This window comes from Vidua macroura, chromosome 28 (genome assembly GCF_024509145.1).
Source record: "Vidua macroura isolate BioBank_ID:100142 chromosome 28, ASM2450914v1, whole genome shotgun sequence".
Lineage (NCBI taxonomy): Eukaryota > Metazoa > Chordata > Aves > Passeriformes > Viduidae > Vidua > Vidua macroura.
Window position 1 is genome coordinate 787,652 of NC_071598.1, and position 22,801 is coordinate 810,452.

Below are 22,801 nucleotides of genomic sequence, written 5' to 3' on the forward strand. Positions count from 1 at the left end.
CCGCCGCTTCCGGCCCGGGCCACGCCCCTTCCGCCGCGGGACGGGGCCGGGCGGGGCGCGGGTGGTGGGCGGGGCTCGCCGCGATAGCGGGCGGGGTTTAGTGGGAGGAGGCGGGATTATGCTAATACATGCGTGCCCTTCGTGGGCGGGGTTTAGCCCGGACAAAGGCGGGGCTTAGCGCTAAATGGGCGTGGTCTGGGCGTGACCCCCGACGGGTCCCCCTTCTCTCCCCTTTTCTCCCATTTTTCTCCCATTTTCTCCCTCTTTTCTCCCTTTTTCTTCCATTTTTTCCCCCGGAGACACCCCTGGCCTGTGCCCCCCGCTTTTGGGGCCGCGCTTCCCCGTGCCTGGCGGGGCCCCCGCAGAGCCCCCGGGGGCGCTGGCGGCGCTGCCCCTCCGTGCCCTCCGCTGCCCACGCGGGGCGGCCGCGCCGGGAGGTCCGGGCGGTCCCGTGGGAACGCCGCGGGGACAGATGTCTGCCCGGCCGCCCCCATCCCAAATGGCTTTGCCTCCCCCCAGGGGCCGGGAACAAACGCGGGAGGAGCCGGGGGGGGCCACACGCGGGTCCGGCGCCCCCCACGCCGTGTCCCGGTGGGGCTGGAGCTGTGGGGAATAGGGCTTGTCTTAATACTTCATTAAAGAGAAGATCTGAAGAGCAGCTGAAGTGCGGCGGGAGGGGCGCAGGGTCGGCCGGGCGGGACCCCTGGGCTGGGCAGGGGGAGGCTGGGGAACCCAGGGATGAAAGCTGGCCTGAAGCCCCTCCGAGCATCCTTGGGACCACCCTGCTCGCGGGTACCCTCTAGGAAAAGCCCTTCATCCTTCCCTGCTCCTCCAGCCGTGGCCGCAGGGCTCTGCTGACCCTCAGCGGACTCCGGTGCGGTGCTGACATCCGCTGCCGGCCGGGCTGCCGGGGACCGGGCTGCCGGGGACCGGGCTGCCGGCGACCGGGAGCGTTCCGGCAGCGCTGCGGGGTCGCAGCGCCGCGGGGTCACCGAGGCTGCGGCAGGGATTGTCCGAACCGGGGCTTGAGGCTGCTCCTCTGGCGGGACGCGGCAGCCCCGGCCTGCCCAAAGCATCGCCCCGGCTCCAACAGATGGAGCTCGGCAGCCACGCACGGCTCCGGACCCCAGCCCGGGGCCGAGCTCATCCCGCGGGGCCGCGGTCCCGCCCTGGCCGCTCCCGGGGGTCGCTGAGCGTTTTCTGCGGGGCAGCATTTCGGTGTCCAGGGCAGCAGCGTCCTGCCGGGCTGGGTTCGGACACGGCTCTTTCTGCCCCCAGGCTCCTGTGGGAGCCCAGGCAGGCTGTGGTGTCCCCCAGAACCCGCAGGGGCGCGGGCAGGCTGTGGTGCCAGGCAGGCAGCCCTCGCCCTGTGCCAGCTGCTGAATCGATTAGCGGGCACTGGGGCAGGAAAATAACATTTCCGGCGTGGAATGACATCAGCAGTGACCCCCAACCCAGAGACGCGGCCGCTGCCATTTCCTCCTCCTCCTCCTCCTCCTCGTCCTGCTGGAGAACGATCCGTTACGGGGTCAGGGAGCGGGGAAGGTCAGGGCTTAGGGCACATCCTGGCTGGGGCAGAGCAGGGTGTCACCCTCCCCGTGCCTGCTGCAGTTCGGTGCTCCCGGCAGCACCCAGGGGACAGGGACAGGGACAGGGACAGGGACAGGGACAGGGACAGGGACAGGGATCCTCCTGCCCCTGGACAGGAGCTCCAGTGCCCGGGAGCTGCCGGCAGGCAGGGAAGAGGCGTTGGGTGCTCTCCCACCCACACCACCAGCACCCCCCGGTTACAGAGTGTTCCTCTCCAGGGCATTTTATCTGCCCATTCCACGGGCAGCTCCCAGGGCTGGAAAGCCCTTTGTCATCCTCATGTGATACGAAGTTATCGCATTATTGCCTTCTAAATCGGGAGCAGAAGTGCTCTCCGAGGTGTCCGTGTCTCCACCAGCACTGCCTTTGCTTCTGACCTGGTTTGGATCCCTGGGAGCTGAGCAGGGCTGGCTCTTGGGGAAGGACTCACTCCGCTGCAGGTCCTGGGGAAGAAAATGTTCCATAAGCCATGAAATGCCCCTGTCCCTGGTGTGAGAGCAGCCCTGGGGGACGGCAGCAGGGGCAGGGGGCCGTCACTGGCCCCACCTGCACCGATCCCCACTGCACTGTGATTACGGGAAGGTTTGCCGAGACGGGAAGCGAATAACCGAGGGAAGGATAAACTCCTGCCTGGTGGGCAGGCGGCTTTCATCTCGCCCCATCCGTCACCTCCTGTCCGGGTGGCTCCCGCGCGGGGGGGCTCATCCCCAGCCCCCTCTGCAGCCCACCCCCCCCTTGGAGGCCTGGGGACCCCACTGCAGCCCCGTGAAGGCCGGGATGGTGATGGACCCCGCGGCAGTGAGGATGTCCCTGTGCCGCGGCATTTCCACCCCATCCCTCTGTGTTTACATTCCCCTCCGATCGCGGCTGGCGATAAGGACGGGCCCGGACGAAGCCACGGCCCTGCTGCCCGCCCGAGGGCTGTTCGTGCAGATAAAGGTTGCCCCATAAACAAAGCCCATCCTGCCTTTGGGAAGGGCATCTCCGCTGGCCCCAGCCCTCGGCAGGAAACCCTGTCCGGGACGCCCCCGGCATTGCCGGGGGTGCTCAGCACCCCAAAAGGCAGCCCTGGGATGTGCTCTTTGCGTCCTGGAAACAGCCTCTGTGGCATGGGCTTCACCGTGGTACCCATGGCCAGAGCCAGAGGGGGAGCGTTTGACTCTTCCTCCTCCTCCTCCTCCTCCTCGTTGTTGCTGGTTTTCCTCCCTGCAGACATCGGGCTGGAAGCAAACACAGCCTGGAGGCCGCAGGAGGGGACACGGGGGCTGGGGGGCAGGGATGGGTGCTGCTGGCCACAGCTGTGGCAGAGGGTGCCCGGGCATGCAGGGGGCAGAGGAGGGGCAGGGGGAGATCCGGGTGGCAGCTCAGCCGGTGTCCCGCGGTGTGGCCGGGCTGGCCGGTGGCTCCGCGTGGGGCTGCTGGCACTCTTCTCCCTCATCCCTGCCAGCTTCCCCCACGCGGGGCTGGACCCTCTCCCTCCCACCCTGCTCTGGGGCACAGCTGGGAATGCCACGTGGAAGCTCCTCTCTCCCTCGGAAAGCCCTGTCTGACGGCTCAGCTCTCTCCGAGGTTATTTCTGTTGTTGCTTTTTCTCGATTCTTCCCACACTTTTTGTGAAATCTGGACCCGTGTTATTGCAAACTTCTCCCTCCTTCCCCCACCCCAGTTTGCTTTAGCAACAGCTGAAGGAAAACCAGAAACAACGGGAAAGGAGCTGTGAAAATATCTGTAAAGCCTCTCAGTCCTGATGGCAGCTGGAGGGAGATGGGACCTGTCAGAAATGAAACCTGCAAGGTTTGATAAAAATGTCAGAAATTGGGAATAACTGCTGCAGGCACTGCCCTGCTGCTCTCGCAGGCTTTCCTCTCAGCAACGCAGGAAAGAAAACAGCTTTACTATGGTTTATTTTTTAATTTGAAGCCGTAATTGCACAGAGATCTGGGGGGCAGGAGCAGGACCCGGGCTTGCCTTAGCGCAGCCTTTGTCACTGGCTGGGTTTCAGGATCTCGGTGCCCCTTTCCCTCATTCTCCCCATGCTGCCGCGGCCTCGGGAAGGGCTGCAGCCCTGCCGAGCTGTGCCTGCTCTCAGCTGCCTGCTCCGGGCAGGGCAGGGCAGGGTGGCCCTGGGGCAGACCCGTGCCTCCATCCGCCGGCCTCGGAAGCGATGCCGGTGGCCCCGAGCTGCGTTCTCCGCTGCAGGTGTCCCAGCCCTCAGCCCCCAGCTGTTCACCCCAGGCGAGGAGAGGGGTCCCAGCAGCCCTGCCCGGCCCCTGAAGGGCGGCGCGGCTCCTTCCCCCGAGCCGTGTGTCCGCGGGGCCAAACTCGCTGGGAACGGGCTGACAAACAGGGAGCAGAGTGACCTCAGCCCCGGCTGGGCCGGCTCCGACCTCCGGGTGCCTCTTTCATCACCATCGAGGCAGGAGCTCCCAGGAGCTTCGCCTGGAAAACAGGATGTGCGTGTTGGAGGCGCGGGGTGGCAGCGCTGGGGTGGCACGGGGATGGTCCCACTGGGTGATGGGGGAGCTGTGCTGGGGCAGCAGCCGGCTCGGGGGAGCTCCGAGATGTACAGCAGGGTGTGAAGGACCCGGGATGCACAGCACAGACCCTGCCTGAGCCCCGTAAATGTGGGATACACGCTGTGGGACACGCTGTCTGTGGGACACACACACACCATGGGACACACACACCCTCTGTGGGATACACACTGTGGGATATTTGCCACGGGATGCTGAGCATGCCTGTGAAACAGCACGTTTTTACCATTTTTTATTATTCTGACACAGAGATTTTTGCCTCCTGCACGAGCCCTGGCTGGCAGTGCTGCAGCTCCCGGAGCCGTGCCCGCCTTTGCCGGGGGAGGGGGGTTTATATGGGGACCTGAGTTTATGTGGAGCTTCCTGCAGGCTTCCTGGGACAGGCAGTACCCAGGGGTTAAAGCTCCATCACAGCCTGTTTATGTGCTGACAAGGAAATGTGGTGACAGAGAATCCCAAACAACTTCAAAGCAAGATTTGTGGATCTGATATGGAAACTATTCTGAAAGTCCAGGAGAGCCTGTCACTTCTGTGGGGACGCAGCCGGGGCAGACCCATTCCCAAAGCCCAGCCTGGCCCTGGGCCCGCCCCAGCGAGCCCAGAGCTCCTGCCCTGGGGAGGAAATTTGGCTAAAGTGGTGCTCCTTGGCATCTCCTCAGGCAGAGGGAAGAGCATCACACGGCCCTCATCCGTGTCCTGCGCTGTGCCCAGGTGTCCTCCCTTGGGATGGGCAGGTGAAGCCCCTTGAGGGTGGCACTTTGGTGCCATCACCTGCTGCCCTGGGGCTGGGTTTGGGCCCTGTGCTGTGACGGGAGGAGGCTGAGGAAGCTGAAGCAGAGGGGAGAGGGGGACTCTGGTGTCCCCACAGCTGGTGTGGCCACGAGCAGAGGCAGCACTGTGACTCCACCGTGTGATGGGTTTATCTCGTGTCCTGTACCGGCGAGCACGCGGCCACATGCCAGGGAGGGAGCGAGTTCCCAGCTATAAAAAGCTTTTGTTTTATCCATAGCTGCTACTTGAGCTCTCAGCCCTCACTCTCTGTGACCAAGCAGAGCCCATGTGCCCTCAGATGTGTCTGGGATCAGCTCAGGCATCTGTTTCCTCTCTCCAAACACATCCGTGGGCACCAGGAACTGCATGTGCTGCCCAGCAAGGAGATGTCTGCTCCCTGCAGCCCCGCTCTCCCCGAGCAGGGATCTCCCCTAATTGATTCCGATTGTCTGTGTGTAAAGAGGTATTTTTAAATACCCATTGTTTATTCTGTACCAACAGCCGAAGGAGCTGCTCTGATCCATGGCATAAACATATTTTCCCAGAGTTTTCTAAACAACCCTTGACCCGCTGGCTTCCTGTGGCGTTTTGCCGGGCTGGCTCTGCCTCCCCCACTGCCAGTGGCCACGCAGGTAGGGCCAGGCCAGAGGTCCTGGCCGGTGGCAGGGATGGGAAGGGAAAGGGAAGGTGACAGCCCCGGGCTGGACAGTCTCCATCCCTGCGGGAGCTTGGATCAAGGCTTTGGAGCAGCAAGGATGGGGGTGAGGGCTGGGTGAGACCCAGCACCTCTGTGCTTCAGCTTTCCCAGCTGTAAAACTGGGACAAAGATACGGAGCCACGTTACTTCCCCGGCGGCGAGGAAAAGCCTGGGACTCTCCCTTCCCCTCCCCAGTCCCGCCTGATCCCTGGGAACGGGGCAGGGCATCGAGCCCTCCTGTCGGGGACTGGCACCGCTCTGAGGTCCGGAGAGCAGCCGTCAGGACGGGGGGCTGGATGCCTGCTTGGCCCCTGGGGAGCGCCTGGCTGTCTGTCCTGCTGTGGGCAGTGTGTCTGTCCGTGGCTGGGAACGGAGCTCCCTGCTGGGCACGGCAGGGTGAGGAAGGTCAGAAATGCCATAGGGACTGTCTGCAGGAAAACGGGCTCTGAAATCCCTAGGGATGAGTCTGGCAGCCCCTTGGGTGTCTGGGGGCCAGCACAGAGCCCGGCCCTGCAGGGCAGCTGGGGCTGCCGGGGAAGTGGAGGCAGGGAGGGAAGGAGGAGGCAAGGATGGGAAGCAGAGGTGAGCATGGAAAGCGTGGGGAAGGTGGGAAGCCAGCAGCCCCTGGTCACTCCAGGGGGGTGGCAGAGCTGGGCATCCCGCCCCATGGCTGGCCTTTGGTGACTCCCCAGAGCCGAGCCCAAAGCCCTCACCGCCCAGGGAACGTTCCCACGGGTGCTCCTGCTTTGCTTCCAGACCCAAACCCAGCCCCGTGTGCCGCTGTGCCCCGGAGCCGGCCGTGCAGCCGCGCCGGACGCACGGCAGCCTCCTGCACGCCGTGTCTGTGCCAGGGGCCGTGTCTGTGCCAGGGGCCGCGCCGGGGCCAGCACAAAGTGCCCTGTGAACAGCAATTCCCAGCTCGCTCCCAGCCAGCAGCACCCGCCGGGGCTGGGAGCTGAGTGAGATCGGATCAAGCCCTTGGCCGAGGGCTTTGAAAATCCAAAACAGCCTCGTAAAGATGAAGCTCGTAAAACCAGGACTCTGCTTTTGTAGCTCATGAATGGGAAGAAATGCCAACCAGATCATTTTTACACATATTTTTTCCGTCTTTGTCAACATTCCCCCATTTGGCTGAAACTTCAAACTGCCGCATTTGGAGACCGTCTGTCTTAGAAGTTCCAGTATTTGTATAAATAACTGATAGGGAAAGATGATCCACTCTGGAGTCTGCCCAGGGGCCCTGGGAACAGTGATGGGGCTGTGGAGCCTCCCAGAGTTTTGGTGGTTCTCCAGTGCCAAGTGAGCGGGGCAGGAAGTGTGGGTGGGGGTCTCCAAACACCAGCACCCACCCAAATTCAGGAAGGGGAGCAAGAAAGGTCTCCTCCATCCACTGGGAAGGAGGCTCCGGCAATAACTATGGAAGTGAAGTGGTGACTGTGGCCCTGGGTGTCATCTTTGGAAGCGGGCTGTCACCTTGCCAATCCTGTGCCGATGTCGGGGCAGGGGATGACAGGGGTGCCACTGTCCCCCACCAGGGACAGTCTGTCCTGCCCAGGGAGAGTCTGAGCGCAGCGAGGGCGCACGGGGACGGGCACGCCGGGCACGGAGAGGGCAGCACAGAGGGCTCAGGGCTCACGGGGAAGGACCGGGGCGCACGGGGAGGGGATGTGTGCGTGGCAGAGTGCAGAACAGGGACAGAAGCGTGCGACTGGGGACTCAGAGAGGGGCTGGAGTGCACAGGGAGGGGATGGAGAGCGCGGAGAAGGGCGGGAGGGCACGGCGAGGGGCTGAGGCGTCCGGCGAGGATGCCGGGGGGAGCGGGGCGGGCCGGGGCAGCGCGTCCGGGGGGAGGAGGTGCCGCCGCTCCCCTTCCCTCGCCCTCCGGAGCGAGCAGCCCGGGGCCGCCCCGCGCCTTTAAAGGCTCCTCCTCCGGCGCGGAGGGGACCCGGCCCCGCCGGTCCGGCCCGAGGGCTGCGCCGGGAGCGCGGCGGGGAGCGCACGGCGGGGCGCGGGGCCGGTGCCCCCAGCCCGGCCGAGATGAGCCCCCTCCCCGCGGGCAACGGCAGCGCCTGGGGGGGCTCCGGCAACTGCAGCGGGGCCGGCAGCCTGGGCCGGCAGTGGGTGCTGGGGACCGCCATCAGCCTCACCGTCCTGGTCACCGTGGCCGGTAACTTGCTGGTGATTGTGGCCATCGCCAAGACGCCGCGGCTGCAGACCATGACCAACGTCTTCATCACCTCGCTGGCCTGCGCCGACCTCATCATGGGCTTGCTGGTGGTGCCGCCAGGGGCCACCATCCTGCTGAGCGGCCACTGGCCCTACGGCACGACGGTGTGCGAGCTGTGGACCTCGCTGGACGTGCTGTGTGTCACGGCCAGCATCGAGACGCTGTGTGCCATCGCCGTGGATCGCTACCTCGCCATCACCTCGCCGCTGCAGTACGAGGCGCTGGTGACCAAGGGCCGGGCCCGGGCCGTGGTGTGCCTGGTGTGGGCCATCTCTGCCTTCATCTCCTTCCTGCCCATCATGAACCACTGGTGGCGGGACGGGGCGGACGAGCGGGCGGCGCGCTGCTACGACGACCCCCGCTGCTGCGACTTCGTCACCAACGTGACCTACGCCATCATCTCCTCCACCATCTCCTTCTACGTGCCCCTGCTCGTCATGATCTTCGTCTACGTGCGAGTCTTTGCCGTGGCCACGCGGCACGTCCAGCTCATTGGCAAGGACAAGGTGAGGTTCCTGCAGGAGCCCCCCAGCCCCACGGGCAGGAGCAGCCGGCGCAGGCGGCCCTCCCGTCTGCTGGCCATCAAGGAGCACAAGGCGCTCAAAACCCTGGGCATCATCATGGGCGTCTTCACGCTCTGCTGGCTGCCCTTCTTTGTGGCCAACATCATCAAGGTCTTCTGCCGCTCGCTGGTGCCGGACCAGCTCTTTCTCTTCCTCAACTGGCTGGGCTACATCAACTCCGCCTTCAACCCCATCATCTACTGCCGCAGCCCCGACTTCAGGAGCGCCTTCCGCAAGCTGCTGTGCTGCCCGCGCCGCGCCGACCGCCGGCTCCACGCCGTCTCCCAGGACCTGCAGCGCTGCCCCTGTGCCTTCAGCCCTCGGGGGGGCCCTGCAGAGGACAGCAAGGCGGCCCCCGGGCGCGCCGGGGAGGACGGCGAGGCTCGGGGCAGCGGCAGCAGAACAGAGGAGACTCCTCTGCCCCAGGGCGGTGGCCACCGGCAACGGCCCCTGGGCGAGTCCCGGCTGCAGGGCGCGCAGACCTCGCTGAGTTCCCAGCTGCATGAGTAGGTACCTGCAAGCATTTGCTCGGGAGGGGCCCGGGGGGTCCGGCCCAGCCCTTTGGGGTGTGACTGGGGGGGCTGTCGGTGCTGGGACTGTGCTCTGACAGTGCGGTGCAGAGCTGGGGGAGCTGAGAGACCCCGGGGTACATGGGAGAGGCTCTGGGATGTGGGACTGGGCACCACTGCCCTGCCCCCTGATGTTCCCCTGAACTCTGGCCCCTCCACTGGGCTGCAAACCTGGGGTCCCAACCAGTCCCACTCCAGCCCGCCAGGACCTGGTCTGCTCTTCCTGGGTAAAGGAAACACGGGTGGTGGGTGAACAGGGAAACAAACCAGCTGAGCAGGAATGTGTCCCAAAGCCTGGCATTTCCCCCTTCTCCTCCCGATCCCGCTTTCTGCTGCTAAAGAAGGAAAACGCGGGGACCCCCTCCGGAGCGCGGCACTGCGGCTGCCGTCGCCACTCTGGGCTCCGCAGGTTGCTTTGCCCTCCAGCGGTGTAAATCTGGGAAGGGAATTAATTCCATGCCGCTCCGTCCCGTGACGGGAAATGCGCTCCCGGAGCCGGCAGCCCGCACAGAGCAGGGGCTGGCAGGGGCTGGCAGAGGCTGGCAGGGGCTGGCAGGGGCTGGCAGAGGCTGGCAGGGGGCTGGCAGAGGCTGGCAGGGGGCTGGCAGGGGCTGGCAGGGGCTGGCAGGGGCTGGCAGGGGCTAGCAGAGGCTGGCAGGGGCTGGCAGGGGCTGGCAGGGGCTGGCAGAGGCTGGCAGAGGCTGGCAGGGGCTGGCAGAGGCTGGCAGGGGGCTAGCAGAGGCTGGCAGGGGGCTGGCAGGGGCTGGCAGAGGCTGGCAGGGGGCTAGCAGAGGCTGGCAGGGGGCTGGCAGGGGGCTGGCAGGGTGGCAGGGGGCTGGCAGGGTGGCGGGGACGCCCATGCTGTGACTCTGCCCTGCCGGCACCCTGACACGGATTTACACCTCCAGTTGCGGGGTGGGGTTTTTTATTAGTATGACAAAATTGGAGTTATTCTGGTTGCTGTGGATTGTAACCTGTTTCCCTCCTGATGCCTGCGGGCAGGAGAGGTTTCCTGCCAGACTGCGCGGGCAGCAGGGATGTGCAGGTAGAGGTGCCGGAGGGCAGGATTCGCCCACGCTGGGGGCGCGGGGCGGTGGATATGTGGGAGGGTCCGGGCTCTCACCCCTGCGCTCCCCCATTTCAGCTTTGCTGGCGGAGAGACGCCCGCGGGTCCGTCCGACTGACTGGGAGCAGCGGAGAGCTGGGAGGAGAGCGCTTCCCCCGGCCGGGTCATCATCGCTCCGGCCTCTCCTCTGCCCGCCTTGGCCGCCGCCCTCCCCGGGGACCGCAGCCCGTGGCCAGCCCCAGGCTGCTGCCCGGGCTCGGGCACGTGAGTCCGGGTCAGCCCGGCCGCAGCCGCTTTAACCCTCCTTGTGCTGCTGCCCGCTTGGCTCGCTGGAGCTGCGCCCCTTGCGCACGGCGCTCCCGGCTCCCTTCCGTGCCTGCGGGTCCCTGTCCCCAGCCGAGCCTGGTGGGTGACACTGTGTCACCTCCCACCCTCTTCTTGCAGGGCCGGGCTGGCGGAGCACCTGGCAGCTGGCAGGACCCTGCGGTGCGTGCACCGACCCGGAGAGGAGGAGGATGTCCCTTGGGAACGCTGGAGCTCTTGGGACAGCACCAGCTCCTTCGTGCCGTCGGTGCTGGAGGCGCGGCGCTGGGGAAAAGCTCTGGAGCTGCTCACCAAGGGGCAGCACAGCCTCAGGGATGTGTGGACAGGGGACAAACTCCTCTCTTGGCACGGCTGGCAGTGGGATGTGGAGACTGCCAGCTCCGCTTTCTTGAAGGACAAAGGACCCTGTTGCCCCAGGCTTGGCCAGTTTCGGACAGTCTGCTGAGAAGGAGAGAAGAGCCTCCTGCAGGCTCAAGCCCTTCCCAGGATTTCCATCCCTGCATTCCAGGGCTGAGTGCAATTCCAGGAGCTGCAGCGATGCCTTCAGCAGAGGAAAAGCTCAGGGGAATGAGGGGAGCTCCGAGCACGGAGCACCTCCAAACCCAGGGAACTGGGACCGGGTCAGGACTCTCGGCAGTTTCCCCCGCTCGTTTGGGACAGATGCCCGTGTCCGTGCCCCGCGGGGACGGGAGGTGGATTCTCATCTCACGAGTGCAGACGTGCCCTGCCCACGCTGCACCTTTGGGCACGGGCTGGCGTCAGCGTGTCCGGTGACCGCACAGTTTTTGTCCCGGTTTGTGTCCCCCCGTGCCGTGTGAAATAAACCTCTGGATCTCTGCGGTGCCTCCAGATGTGCCCCGAGCACAGGGCGCTGCTCCATGTGCTGTTCCCGGGTGGCCGCCCCAGCTTCGGGGGGTCCATCCCCGTCCCGGGGCCGTGGCCAGCAGGGAGAAGCCGGGCTCTGCCCGTGCTCCCACGGCCCGGGAGGGCCGGCAGAGCCGCCAGAGCTGCCGGTGCCACCTCCCGGTGCCGGGGAAATCCCAGCTCCTGCACGGGAACCGCACCCGGGATGCTGCAGGGTCTCCCTGCTGGGATCCTCCCCCGCTGGAAAGCCCAGCACAGGGCAGGCCCCTCGGCCTCACGGCCCCCTGCACACGCACCTGTGCACCCCACGGGCCGGACCCCCGCACCTGCACACGCACCTGTGCACCCCACAGGCCGGACCCCCGCACCTGCACACGCACCTGTGCACCCCACGGGCCGGACCCCCGCACCTGGACACGCACCTGTGCACCCCACAGGCCGGACCCCCGCACCTGCACACGCACCTGTGCGCCCCACGGGCCGGACCCCCGCACCTGCACACGCACCTGTGCACCCCACAGGCCGGACCCCCGCACCTGCACACGCACCTGTGCACCCCACAGGCACCTGTGCACCCTGAAATGCCTGCACAGGGCCCTGCACCAAACCATGCACACCTGAACTCACCTGTACCTACACCTGTACACAGCCGTGCATAGACACATGTACACATACACCTGTACTCACCTGTACACACCTGTACACACCCGTGCACACCTGTACTCACCTGTACACACCTGTATTCACCTGTACACACCCGTGCACACCTGTACTCACCTGTACACACCTGTACACACCTGTACACACCCGTGCACACTAACCTGTACATACCTGTACACACCTGTACACACTTGTAGTCACCTGTACTCACCTGTACACACCCGTACTCACCTGTACACACCCCTGCACACTAACCTGTACACACCTGTACTCACCTGTACTCACCTGTACACACCCGTGCACACCTGTACTCACCTGTACACACCTGCACTTACCTGTACACACCTGTACACCCAGGCCCCGCCCCCTCAGGCCCCGCCCCATCCGCGCTCTCGCGAGAGGGGCGTGGCGGGGCGTGGCGCCCCGGGTGCCGCCGCCGCTGCCGCCGGCCCGTCCCGGCCCATTCGCGGCCCGTCCCCGGCGCCGCCGCTCGCTCGCTCGCTGCCATGGCGGGCGCGGCCGCGGGCTGGGCGCCCACCCACGTGCGGGTGACGGTGCTGCGGGCGCGGGGGCTGCGCGCCAAGGCGGCGGCGGGCGGCAGCGACGCGTACGCGGTGATGGCGCTGGGCCGCGACAAGTTCCGCACGTCGGTGGCCGAGCGGTGCCGGGGCGAGCCGCTGTGGCGGGAGGAGGCCACGTTCGAGCTGCCGGCGCGGCCCGCCGCGCTGCGCCTCACGGTGCTGCACCGCGCCCTGGCCGGCGCCGACAAGTTCCTGGGCCGCGCCGAGGTGGAGCTGGCCGCGCTCAGGGACGACGGCGGCCGGCGGCACACGAGGTGCGACCGGGGGGGCTCCGGGGACGGCGCTGGGACGCCCTGAGCCAGCGGGATGCGAGGGCTGCTGTGCCCCGCGGGAGTGGGCTGGGCTGTCCCAGGGTGCCCCGTGTCCCGCGGGAGCTGGGGAGAAGGATGGGGTGGCCCCTCCGGCTCCTGCGGAGGAGGTTTTTTTTGGGGGGGGTGTCGCAGCCCCACGGCCGCCAGGGAGAGGTTTGGAGGGGAGCTGTGCGCGCCTCGGAGGTGTGGGAGAGCGAGGAGGGGGCTTCTGTGCCCCGCGGGGGGCTGGGGAGGACGTTGAGGGGCGCCTCTTGAAGGGGGTGAGGTTCTGTGAGGAGCCCCAGCTCCCCGTGGGATGTCCCTGTTCCCTCTGTGCTCCTCAGGTGTGGGGGAGACCCCTGTGCCCCCATGGCAGCCCGTGTGTCCCGCAGTCTGGGGGTCACCCTGTGCCCCAGAGCACTGTCGGGGGGGTTCTGGTGGGGGACTCTTGTTCCCCACAGGGACCCCTGAAGCCCCAAAAGTGCCCACGGGGTGACTCCTCGGAGCAGGTGAGCCCTAGGAGCTGTTCCAGCCGGTCCTGCCTGGTCCTTGGGCTTGATTTTCAAACATTTCCGTGTGAGCGCTGACACTGCAGAGGAAACAGGCAGCCTGACCCCCGAAGTCCTCGGAATGCTGCCTCCTTCCAGCAGGGGCTCCGACAGCCGGTTATTTATTTTTGCTAACAAAAAGCGTGCCAGGGTGGGTAATTCCACCTTCCACGGGCTGACCCCGCCGCCGTCGGCGGGACTCCGAGCCGGGGCCGCTCCTGCCCAGCGCCAGCCCCGTGTCACGCTGGCTGCTTTGAACACAAACACGGTGAAACCCAGGGGTGGTGCCCGGGAGGGTTTTACAGGGAGTCAGCAGCCTTGTAATGTGCTGTGAGTCACCTTCCTCCCCTGGCTCACCTGAGCAGCGCCGCCGAGCCGTCCCCGCTTGCCAAGGCTTAATTAGGCCGCGGGTTCATTAAGGCTGTGTCAGACTCTGCTGTGTTTACACTGCGGAGCCCCTTGGTCAGCAGAGCTCAGGGCCGGTGCCTCGGGCTCCCGGGCGCGTTCCTTTGTGTCTGGGCAAAGGAAAATTGAGGGGGAGAAAAGAGGAAAAACACAGCTTTGGTACTCCTGGGGAAATTTCTCACGTTTTCAGTTGTTTCCAGCCCTCGGTTTCCTGTTGGATGCCTGTTTTGTTCTTGCTGCCATGGTGATGTGTAGCCATAAAGGGCTAGTTTTATTTGGAAAATAGATAGGTGTTGATTGACAGGTGCTTGCTAACACCATAAATGCCACTAATGAGATTTTTTGTGGTTTGGGGGGTTTGTCAGTCCGTGATTTCCTTCCAGGGGTGCTGCTTTCAGCGGGGCTGAGCTGCTTTGCTGAACACAGTGTTTGCCCGTGGCTCAATTGTGGCACCGAAGCCCTGCAAGCACAGGATGCTCCCAGAAATCACTTTGGAACAAAAGTGCCCAGTGCTGGCTCATGTTAAAGGCAAAGGGGTTGTGATTCCCAGGCTGCTGCAGCTCCAGGGACTGGGCAAAGCCTCGGTCTTCTGATTAAAAGCCCTTCCCTGGGTGTCTTGAAACCCCAGGCCAGAGCACCTGACTGTCACTCAAGTGTTCATTTAGAGTCACAGAATCCCAGAATGGACCTTAAAGCCCATCTTGTTCCACCCCCTGCCCTGGGCAGGGACAACTTCCACTAGAACATTGCTCCAAACGTGGCCTTGAACACTTTGAGGGACAGGACAGACACAGCTCCTCCAGGATCAGGGCCTCACCACTCTCAGAGGGAGGAATTTCTTCTGCATTTCCCTCTGAAGTGTCTGTAGCAGATTCCTGAATCCATCTCCTTGGGTTATCCCCATTAGGTTTGAATTTTCTCTGGAGCAGATCACCTTTTCCTGTTCTCTTTTGTTGCTCCCAGTATACCTTTGGAGGTTGAAGTGCAAATTTGATGGCAGGGCACATTTGCATGCTCTGTTTGCTGCCTTTATTTTCCCATTCCAGCTGGCGAGGAGGAGGAAACAAAGCAGTTTCCAGGCAGCCTTTCCTATGGGTTCTGTGGGGTCGGGAATGCTGCGGTTCCATCAACAAACAAAACCATACTGGTGTGCAGTGCTGATCATTCTCTGTGCTGGCTCAGATGTGGTTTGCGTGTCACCGAGGGGTGGTTGAGGGCGTGAGGGTGGTGGGATTGTGGTTTGGGATGCCCTGGGCACTGCCCACGCCGAGCTCCACACTGGGGAGCTGCGTTTGGGGAGGGAGAAGGCTCTGGCTGAGCAATGCCCTTCCTGGTGCGTGCCAGTCACGAGCCTGGAGAGGTGAGTGGAAATCCCCGAGGTCTGTGAGGCTGGGGCTGGCTCTCTGGTGTTGATTAGGGGTTCCTTGCCTTGGCTTAAGAGGCATTAAGGAGCTGGAATGAAAGGTATGAGGGCGTGGGACGCGTGTGCAGCTCTGAGGCTGCTGCTCTCGCTCCACTTCAAAGCCGTGGCCCCTGCCAGTGTCAGGAGGAGAGATGAAAGGGCAGAGGAGAGTGGCTGAGCTGAAATACAGGAATTCCATGTTGTGCCTCTGTTTTTTCTCCTTTTTTTTAACCCTTCCTGATCTGGTTTTAAACCAAATCTTACTAATAACTTTCTGTTTATGATAAGGAATGTTTTCTTTGCCACCTGGGGCTGTGACCGTGACGTCACCGTAAGAGAAAAGGCTTTCTTTTCCTACACTGTGGGCTGATTTTTCAGCCATAAGCGCCCTCTGTGTTCTCAGTTGCTGGTGGTTTTAAAGAAATCTCCTTGTTGCTGCAGGTGGTACAAGCTTCGCTCCAAACCAGGGAAGAAGGAGAAAGAGAGAGGGGAGATTGAGGTGGATATCCAGTTCATGAGGAGCAACATGACAGCCAGCATGTTTGACCTGTCCATGAAGGACAAGCCCCGCTCTCCCTTTGGGAAGCTCAAAGACAAGCTCAAGGGCAAGAGGAGCAGCGGCCTCTCGGACACGGCGTCGGAGATCGTCCCCAGCACCTCCCACTCCCCTGCTGACAGCGAGGATGAGGCAGTGGAGAAGGAGAAGAAGAAATCCAAGTTCAAAGCGCTGTTCTCCAAGCCCGGCCTGCAGAAGACGTCCCTGTCCCAGTCCATGTCAGTGCTGCCCACTCAGCAGCCCCTCACCCAGAGGGTTCGGCTGCGGCCCAGCGACTTCCAGGCGCAGTGGGATGAGGAGGAGCCCCAGACCTCTCCTGCCTCAGAACGTGAGTGTTGGCACAAAACCTTCCCCCGAAGGGCTCTTTATGCTTTTCACAGCACTGGTTAAATTCTCCTTTCTGAACAAATCCATAGGAAGTCCCTGCTGGCACTGAGGCTGTGAGTAGTGTCAGAGAAAAGATTGTTCTTGCGTCTTGAATTTCTCCCTGGTTTTTTTTCCAGGATCCTTTGAAAGTGTGCCGGAACAGAAGCCAGCTCCTTCTCCTCTGTTTAAATCTCGTAAACCAGCCTTTTTGGACAGTAGGCAGCTAACCCAAGGAACCACTAACCACACCAAAAAGGATGGGCTCTCTTTGTTCAGTGGCCTTAAATCCAAAAGCGATCCCGTGTCCAAGTCTAGTCTGTGCATCAATGGCAGTCACATCTATATGGAAGAGACCACGACGAAGGACAAGACTCCAACCTCTTCCCCCTCTCCTCACAACCTCAGGAGGAAGCAGCTCTTTGCTTCAGAGGAGAACCTGTCCTCCAGGCCCACTAAATCACCTGAAGAGATGGGGAGAACCGCTCCTGGGCAGGCTTTCTCTGGCTCCACATCCTTGGAGACCTTCAAGTCCATGACTTTGCCATCATACAAACTGCTCAGCAGTGAGGAGCACCTGGACACCAGCATTCCACCAAGCGTCGAGGCTGTTAGAGAGACCAAAAAACCAGAGCACAAAAAGTCTGCCTTGCTCTCCCTGGTCACTGGGAAGAAGGAAACGGTGAAGCCCAGCGATGCTGAGATTATTCCCGACAGGACCCTGCAGAGTGAGGAAAACACAATTCCAGAAGAGAAGAGCGAAGAGGAGGCCAAATGCCCCGAAGCCCCAGCAAATGTGGGCAGAGGGAGCCCGTCAGGAGACGCTCAGCACGCGGAGGAGGCCGTCACAACCAAGCAGCTGCTCAGCCCTTGTGAGGAGGAACGGAAAGCCGAGAAAGCTGCACCAGCCAAGACCAAAGCTGTGAAACCCAGGTGAGTCCCAGCTGCTGGCAGGAGTCGGGGTGGGCAGTGCTGGTGGCAGGTGGCAGTGGGCTGTGCCTGCCACACCTGGGCTCAGGTGCTGCTCTGCGGGTACCTGCGGGTTTTACGCTGGCCTTGGGCGCTTTGATAGCAAAGAGCAACTCCCAAGTTCTTCCTCAGCGTGAAAAAAAGATGGATGTAGGGGTGCTCCTTGTAAGTGATGCTGAAATAGTGGTTCTCTAGCGCAGGAGGCACCTGGCAGGTGCTGAAGGGGTGAATTTTCTTGCTGGATCTCTTGCACAAACTAACTCTGTCTGAGCTGTGTGGCTGCAGCCTCCCCAGGGTCTGAAATGCCCGTTCTAACGTCTCTGCTTTCCTCTTCCCTACTTGGCTGTGGTCTTCCAAAGGGTAGCCTTGGAGCCCTTCTGCTTCTGGCATCGTTCACAGCAACACAGAGGGATTTTCTGTGGATTTGTAGGCAAGGCTTTTTCGGAAATTCTGCTCTTTTATCCTTCATACAAATATATACATTTTGTATGAGGTTTATTAGATGTATATGTAGGTGTGCCCTACTAATAAGGCTGTGTTCTGTGTGTGTCCCTAACTCTAACTCCTCCTTTTCAGTGCTTCTAAGTGTAAGTTTCTTGCCTGTGCAGTGTTTTACGTACTAATAAACCTGCTTGGGGTGCAAAGAGACGGTGCTTAAAGCAGCAAAACCAAGCTCTGCAGCAGGAGAGTTCTGACATAAGCCCAGTGCTTGGTAAAGGTGCAGTTAAGGATGTAAAGTCTCACAGACAGGGGACCTCTCTCTGAGGTCTCTTTAAGGTATAGCTCATCTCCAGTGGCAGAGCTGATGGAGGCTGGTGCTAGAGCTTGTCTGTTCCTGCCTCGTGTTGCATCTGCAAGTGACATGCGAGTTTTTTGTCCCTTTTTGCAGACTGGGCCTGTCTCCAGAGGAGGAACCCAAAGCCACGCTTCCTACTCTTGCACCTGACCCCCTCCCTGCTTTTCTCTCTGTGCACCGTATCAGCAGTGCCAATAATCCTTTTATTTCTGAAGTGGGGCAGACAGTCCAAGTGCCAGACTCTGAAAACATCACTAGTTCTCCTGCCTCTCTCACTTCTGCTTTTGCTGCAGAGCTCTGGAATGACAAGAACCCCTTTACTCCTGAGAGGGACAGGGCATCCAGAGCCCTGGATCCCAACAGCATCACCCGTTTCCCTTCATCCCATCATCCTGCAGCCTCTGTTCCCAAAGTGCTTCTTCCTGGGCAGGTCTCTGCCAGGGGAAATAATCCTTTTGCTGCTGACTGGGGGCAGGGTCCTGAGGGCTCTGAGGCTTCCCGGGGTCTCTCTGGCCCACACACACCTTCTGTCCCCTCTGGCTGTCCTTTCAGTGACAACAATCCCTTCGTGTCCAAGCGTGGGGGACGGGCAGTGCCAGGTTCCCAGGCTGGTTCTTCCCTTTCCTGCCTGCCTGGTGGGGAGGGCTGTTCCTCTGCAGGACACCCTGCTCGTGGTGCTTCGGGGGGCTCTGCAGATGTGGCTTTAAACAGAGATGTCACAGCTGTGCCAGACCCTCTGGGCACCTTGTCTGACCCCCCTTCTGGCCCCCCTGCGCTGGCTCCAGAGCCACACCGGGATTCTGCTCGGCTTCAGCCTGAGGATTCCTTGGAAAGCAGCAAGCCAGGCCGTGGGAGATCTGTGTCCTTTGTCCTTGGGGAATGGCAGGGTGTTCCATCAGGTGATGCAGGCTTGGCTGGGCAGGAAGGTGGAGAGCAGCCCCTGGATTCCAGTGGGAGGTTACAGGTGGGTTCAGGGGCAGCAGGAGAGCGAGCAGGGTTTGGGGGTGAGCTGGGAGAAGGGGGTGACCCATCGACAGAGCTCTCTGTGGACAGCACACATCCCACCTGGAACAGTGACGGAACAGCTGTGGAGGTCACTGGTGTGAGCACTGAGCCCTGCACGAGGGGTGACAAAGGCTTTGTGTCTCTCTCCAAGTGCAGTGACAGCCTCGTGCCAGAGGCTGACCAGGCACCTGAGAGCGAGCTCAGGGAGGAGCAGGAGACCTGTGGTGGAAAGCAGTGGGCAGAACGTGTGCCCGTGTTAGAGCCCCAGGCACCTCCACCTGCTGGAAACGAGCCGCTTCCTCAAGTCCAGCCAACGCCGAGAGCCTGCACGGTGTCCCCTGGGGAAGGGGAGCCAGGGAGGGCTGGCAGCGAGGTCCTTGTCCCCCCAAAGCCAGCCCCACGACTGGCTGTACTGCTGAGGGAGTCCCCAGCAAGTCCCCAGGCTGAGCTAAGGGGTGATGTTCCTGCGTCAGGGGACGGTGCAAAATCCACCCCAGGGCTCCCTGAAGGCTCAGCTGCTCGTGGGTACCTCCCTCAAGGGGGCTCCTTGGAGGCTGTGGCCCCTGCAGTGACACCCAGAGGTAAGAGCAGTGGCAGGCCTTTAGAAAAGGAAGGTGGTGATTTATGTGTCACTCTCACAAATGTCAGGTCTGCCATTCCTGTTCCCGGCGACCGGGGCTCGGCACTGGCCGCTCTTCCCGTGATCCCGGAGGGAGGCTCCGATGACGAGCTGCTGGGGGACTGCCAGGTCAGCTGTGGGGCCACTGCAGGTGACAGAGGTGTTCTGGGGAATGGAGAGCAGCCTCGAGGTGTGACACCTTTGCATGGAGAACAGGGAGAGCTCTCTGAGAGCTCTGCTGCGGCCCCGGTGATCCCGGCTGCTCCGGGAGGAGGAGCAGGAGCCATTCCTGGTGCTTGTGAGCCAGGGGGTTCGGCTGTGCTGCCAGCTGCAGTGGGTGCTCCCAGGCTCTGTGTCCAGGGAGCTGACCCAGGCTTAGGTGTGACACCTCATTCCAGGGAGTGTGACAGTCATTTTGGGAAACAAGAGCTGGAAAGGAGTGCAGGTGCTGAGGAGTGTGCAGAGTGTGACTTCTCTGAGCCTTCTGCTTTCTCTTCCTCCCTGTCAAGTCCTTGCCAGCCCCACTCTTCCTCTCATTCCCTTCTCCCTGACACCCCGAGTCGTAGAGCAGAGTCTCCGAAAAAGCCAACAGCCGAGGGCTTCGCAGATAAAGCGGGAAATTCGGGCAAGAAGAAACTTCTCCAGGCACGGGTTTCACCCTCTGAAACGTTCCCTAACCAAACCCCACGGGGTGCTGCTGAAACCGTGTCTCCCAAGCACAGGTGAGACATGTGGGGATCACAGCAGGTACCTCCGTGCAGCTGTGAGCTTTGCTTTGCTCTCTGGGTGCAGATCTGTCCCTGAGGCTGCTGGATCAGACCCGGACAGCCCTGACTTCCTCTGGGGCTGGGTTTGTCAGGCTTGGCTGCTGTCACCCAGCACGGGGTTGCTGCTGGCTCCAGGAGGGTCTGTGCAGCTCCTCAGGGTGCCCGGGGGAGCAGCTGCTCCTCACAGCTCTTGGGGGAGCTTAGGGAAAGTGCAGGGGGAATGGAGGGAATGGAGTCACTCCATCCCATGGCCAAAGGGCCTGGGGCTGAGCTGTTTGTCAGACAGGGAGAAAGGACACCTGATCAACGGGGTGCTTCGTTTCCTGGCTGAGTGGGCTCCTCAGGGATCACCACCACTGGTGCAGCTCAGGCTGCTCCTGGAGCTGCAGCTCCTGCTCTGTGGGAGTGGTGCCACCGCCCTGTCAGCCCTCGAGACTTCACCTGCCGAGCTCTGCCTGGGGTCTAGGACACCTCTGGGCCTGCGTTTGCTGGAATAGAAGGAAAATTTTGTTCCTGTGTTAAAATCGGTGCTGTAAGTCCTGTGCGGGCAAATAATGACAGCACTTCCTCACAGCTGGTGATGTCAGTTCAGATTGGACGAGGCCTAACACTCAGGACAGAAGTATTTGGTATGTTGTAAGATCACAAATATGTTCTGATTAGGAAAGTCAGGCTGAAATACCAGTTTCTGAGGGATCAGAGTAACTGCCCCGTGTTCTGTCTCCTCGTGTGGCCTGACCTGGCTTTTCTTCCATGACACACACAGGATGTAGTTCCCTTCCTGCTGCTGCTTTATCTCCAATGCTTTAAGTCAATAAAGATAGTAGAGAACTGGACAATACTTTAAAAAACCCTGTGGCTTAGAAATACCTTGTCTTCCTGAAGCTGAATCTCTTTTCTCTCGGGACACAGAGCAGGGAGGGAATTGTCCCCAATTTCTTGTATTTGTTCTCAGTCTAAAGATCTGTGTCTTGCTGCTGTTACCTCTTCTGCCTGAACAACAGGTCCCTTTTTTTTTTCCTGTTGCAGACTCCATCCTGTGAAGCCAATGAATGCCATGGCAAACAAGCCTCAGAGCAAGAACTTGAATGTCATCAGCACCATGAATGAAAAGCTGCTGGAAATGAGTGTGAAGGTACAGAGGGAAGTGGCACTTTCACTGCCCAAGCTTTGATTTCATTGAAGAGTTTGTGTATTCCAGATAGCTGGGACAGGAACATCCTTTTGGTCAGCCCCTAAGAGTGGGATCAGTCCTTAAATGCTTATTTTCTTGCAGACTGACCTATAATAGAGCTGGGGCTCGTGTTTTGTGGGGGAGGTTCTCAGGCACAGCCACTTCCTTGGAGCACACTCGTGCAGCTGGGTCAGCAGTGGGACTGAGAGGAGCTTTCAGCATAATCCTGGTCTCAAGAGAGACCTCCAGGCTTGAGGCACAGCCTCCCTGGCAGGCTGATCCCAAAGGCTGGGAGCATCCCTGGGTCAGCAGGGAAAATCACGGGTTCCCTTTGGGGTTTTTTGAGGAAATAAGGAAGTTAGAACTGAAATAACAGCAGTGCCTCCTTCTGGTGAGAGGGGAGGGGATGGGAGTTGAGTGATTCAAACTGACACGCTGCTGTTCCAAGGGGGTTCAGCTTGCAGTGGGTGTTGTGCTGTTCTGATTCCACCTAAACTGTGTGTGAAGCCCCACAGGAGCCTGTTGTGCTCACTCTCCCTGCCTGGCAGTGTTCTGGGAGCTGGAGGAATCAGCAGAAGCTGCCCAGTACCTCTCATGCTGCTTGAGGGTTAAAAACAGATTTTTCAAAGGAATGGGAAGAAACAGCAAAGGCCTGGGTGGGCGTTTCTTGCTGTTTACCTTGAATTTGGCTTTCCCAGAGTGCATTGAAGCAGCTGGTTTAAGCTTTACCAGGTTTGTTTGGCAGCAGCTGTCACCGTGCTGGTCTGTGTGTTGTGTGTCTGGTTTGGAATGTCCTGTGCCTGCTCTGACCTGTTTTCTCTCCCTCCCTCCCTCCCTCCCAAGAAATACGATCCCTCAGACCCGGCCTATGCCTATGCTCAGCTGACACACGATGAGCTGATCCAGCTGGTGCTGAAACAGAAGGATACCATTACCAGGAAGGACCTCCAGGTGCGGGAGCTCGAGGACTACATCGACAACCTGCTTGTCAGAGTCATGGAGGAAACCCCAAACATCCTCCGCGTGTCCATGGCTGGCAACAAAAAAGCTGGGAAGATGTGAAGGGTCTGGGGGCGTCTGGCAAGGACTGAATTCCCCCAGAGGAGGGTGAGGAGCTGGTGGTGCTGGTTGTGCTGCTCACAGAAAATGGCCTTTTCCTGTTTCTGCCTTGAGCAACCCTCGGATTGATCAATAGTTCCATCAGGTGTTGTCGTGAAGTCACCTTACCATATTTATTTTTTGTTTCCTTCCCATTATTTGGGGAGGTCAGGCATTAATCCAAAGGCAGGTTGTGATGGGAAGGAGGAGGGTTTTTGATGTGTTTTGCTTCCCAGCAAGGCGCTGATGATCCTTTAGGAAGATTTTTTTAAAATGGTTTTGTTTTGTAGCAGCTTTTAGAGATCAGTTACTTTTCTTTCCACATCTGAAGTCGTAGTGCAATATAAATCCTTGTACAGTAGA

General features: G+C 61.1%; 2 protein-coding genes across 2 annotated transcripts; both read left to right on the plus strand.

Moving 5' to 3' along the window:
• The first annotated feature begins 7,629 nt into the window (after nt 1-7,629).
• On the plus strand, nt 7,630-11,178 carry ADRB3 (adrenoceptor beta 3). The gene is made up of 2 exons (XM_054000861.1): nt 7,630-8,888; nt 10,096-11,178. Exons 1-2 carry the CDS (start codon nt 7,630-7,632, stop codon nt 10,133-10,135), a joined length of 1,299 nt encoding a protein of 432 aa, XP_053856836.1. The 3' UTR covers nt 10,136-11,178.
• A 1,193-nt stretch (nt 11,179-12,371) lies between these two features.
• RAB11FIP1 (RAB11 family interacting protein 1) lies at nt 12,372-22,801 on the plus strand. The gene is made up of 6 exons (XM_054000472.1): nt 12,372-12,700; nt 15,533-15,975; nt 16,151-16,943; nt 17,869-20,121; nt 21,196-21,301; nt 22,184-22,801. The coding sequence occupies exons 1-6, from the start codon at nt 12,372-12,374 to the stop codon at nt 22,400-22,402; spliced, it is 4,143 nt and encodes a 1,380-aa protein (XP_053856447.1). The 3' UTR covers nt 22,403-22,801.

Coding starts and splice junctions, on each gene's coding strand:
- RAB11FIP1 (XM_054000472.1), top strand. CDS start 12,372: ATGGCGGGCGCGGCCGCGGGCTGGGCGCCCACCCACGTGCGGGTGACG. Junction 12,701..15,532: donor GGCGGCCGGCGGCACACGAG/GTGCGACCGGGG, acceptor TTGTTGCTGCAG/GTGGTACAAGCTTCGCTCCA. Junction 15,976..16,150: donor GACCTCTCCTGCCTCAGAAC/GTGAGTGTTGGC, acceptor TTTTTTTTCCAG/GATCCTTTGAAAGTGTGCCG.
- ADRB3 (XM_054000861.1), top strand. CDS start 7,630: ATGAGCCCCCTCCCCGCGGGCAACGGCAGCGCCTGGGGGGGCTCCGGC. Junction 8,889..10,095: donor CTGAGTTCCCAGCTGCATGA/GTAGGTACCTGC, acceptor CCCCCATTTCAG/CTTTGCTGGCGGAGAGACGC.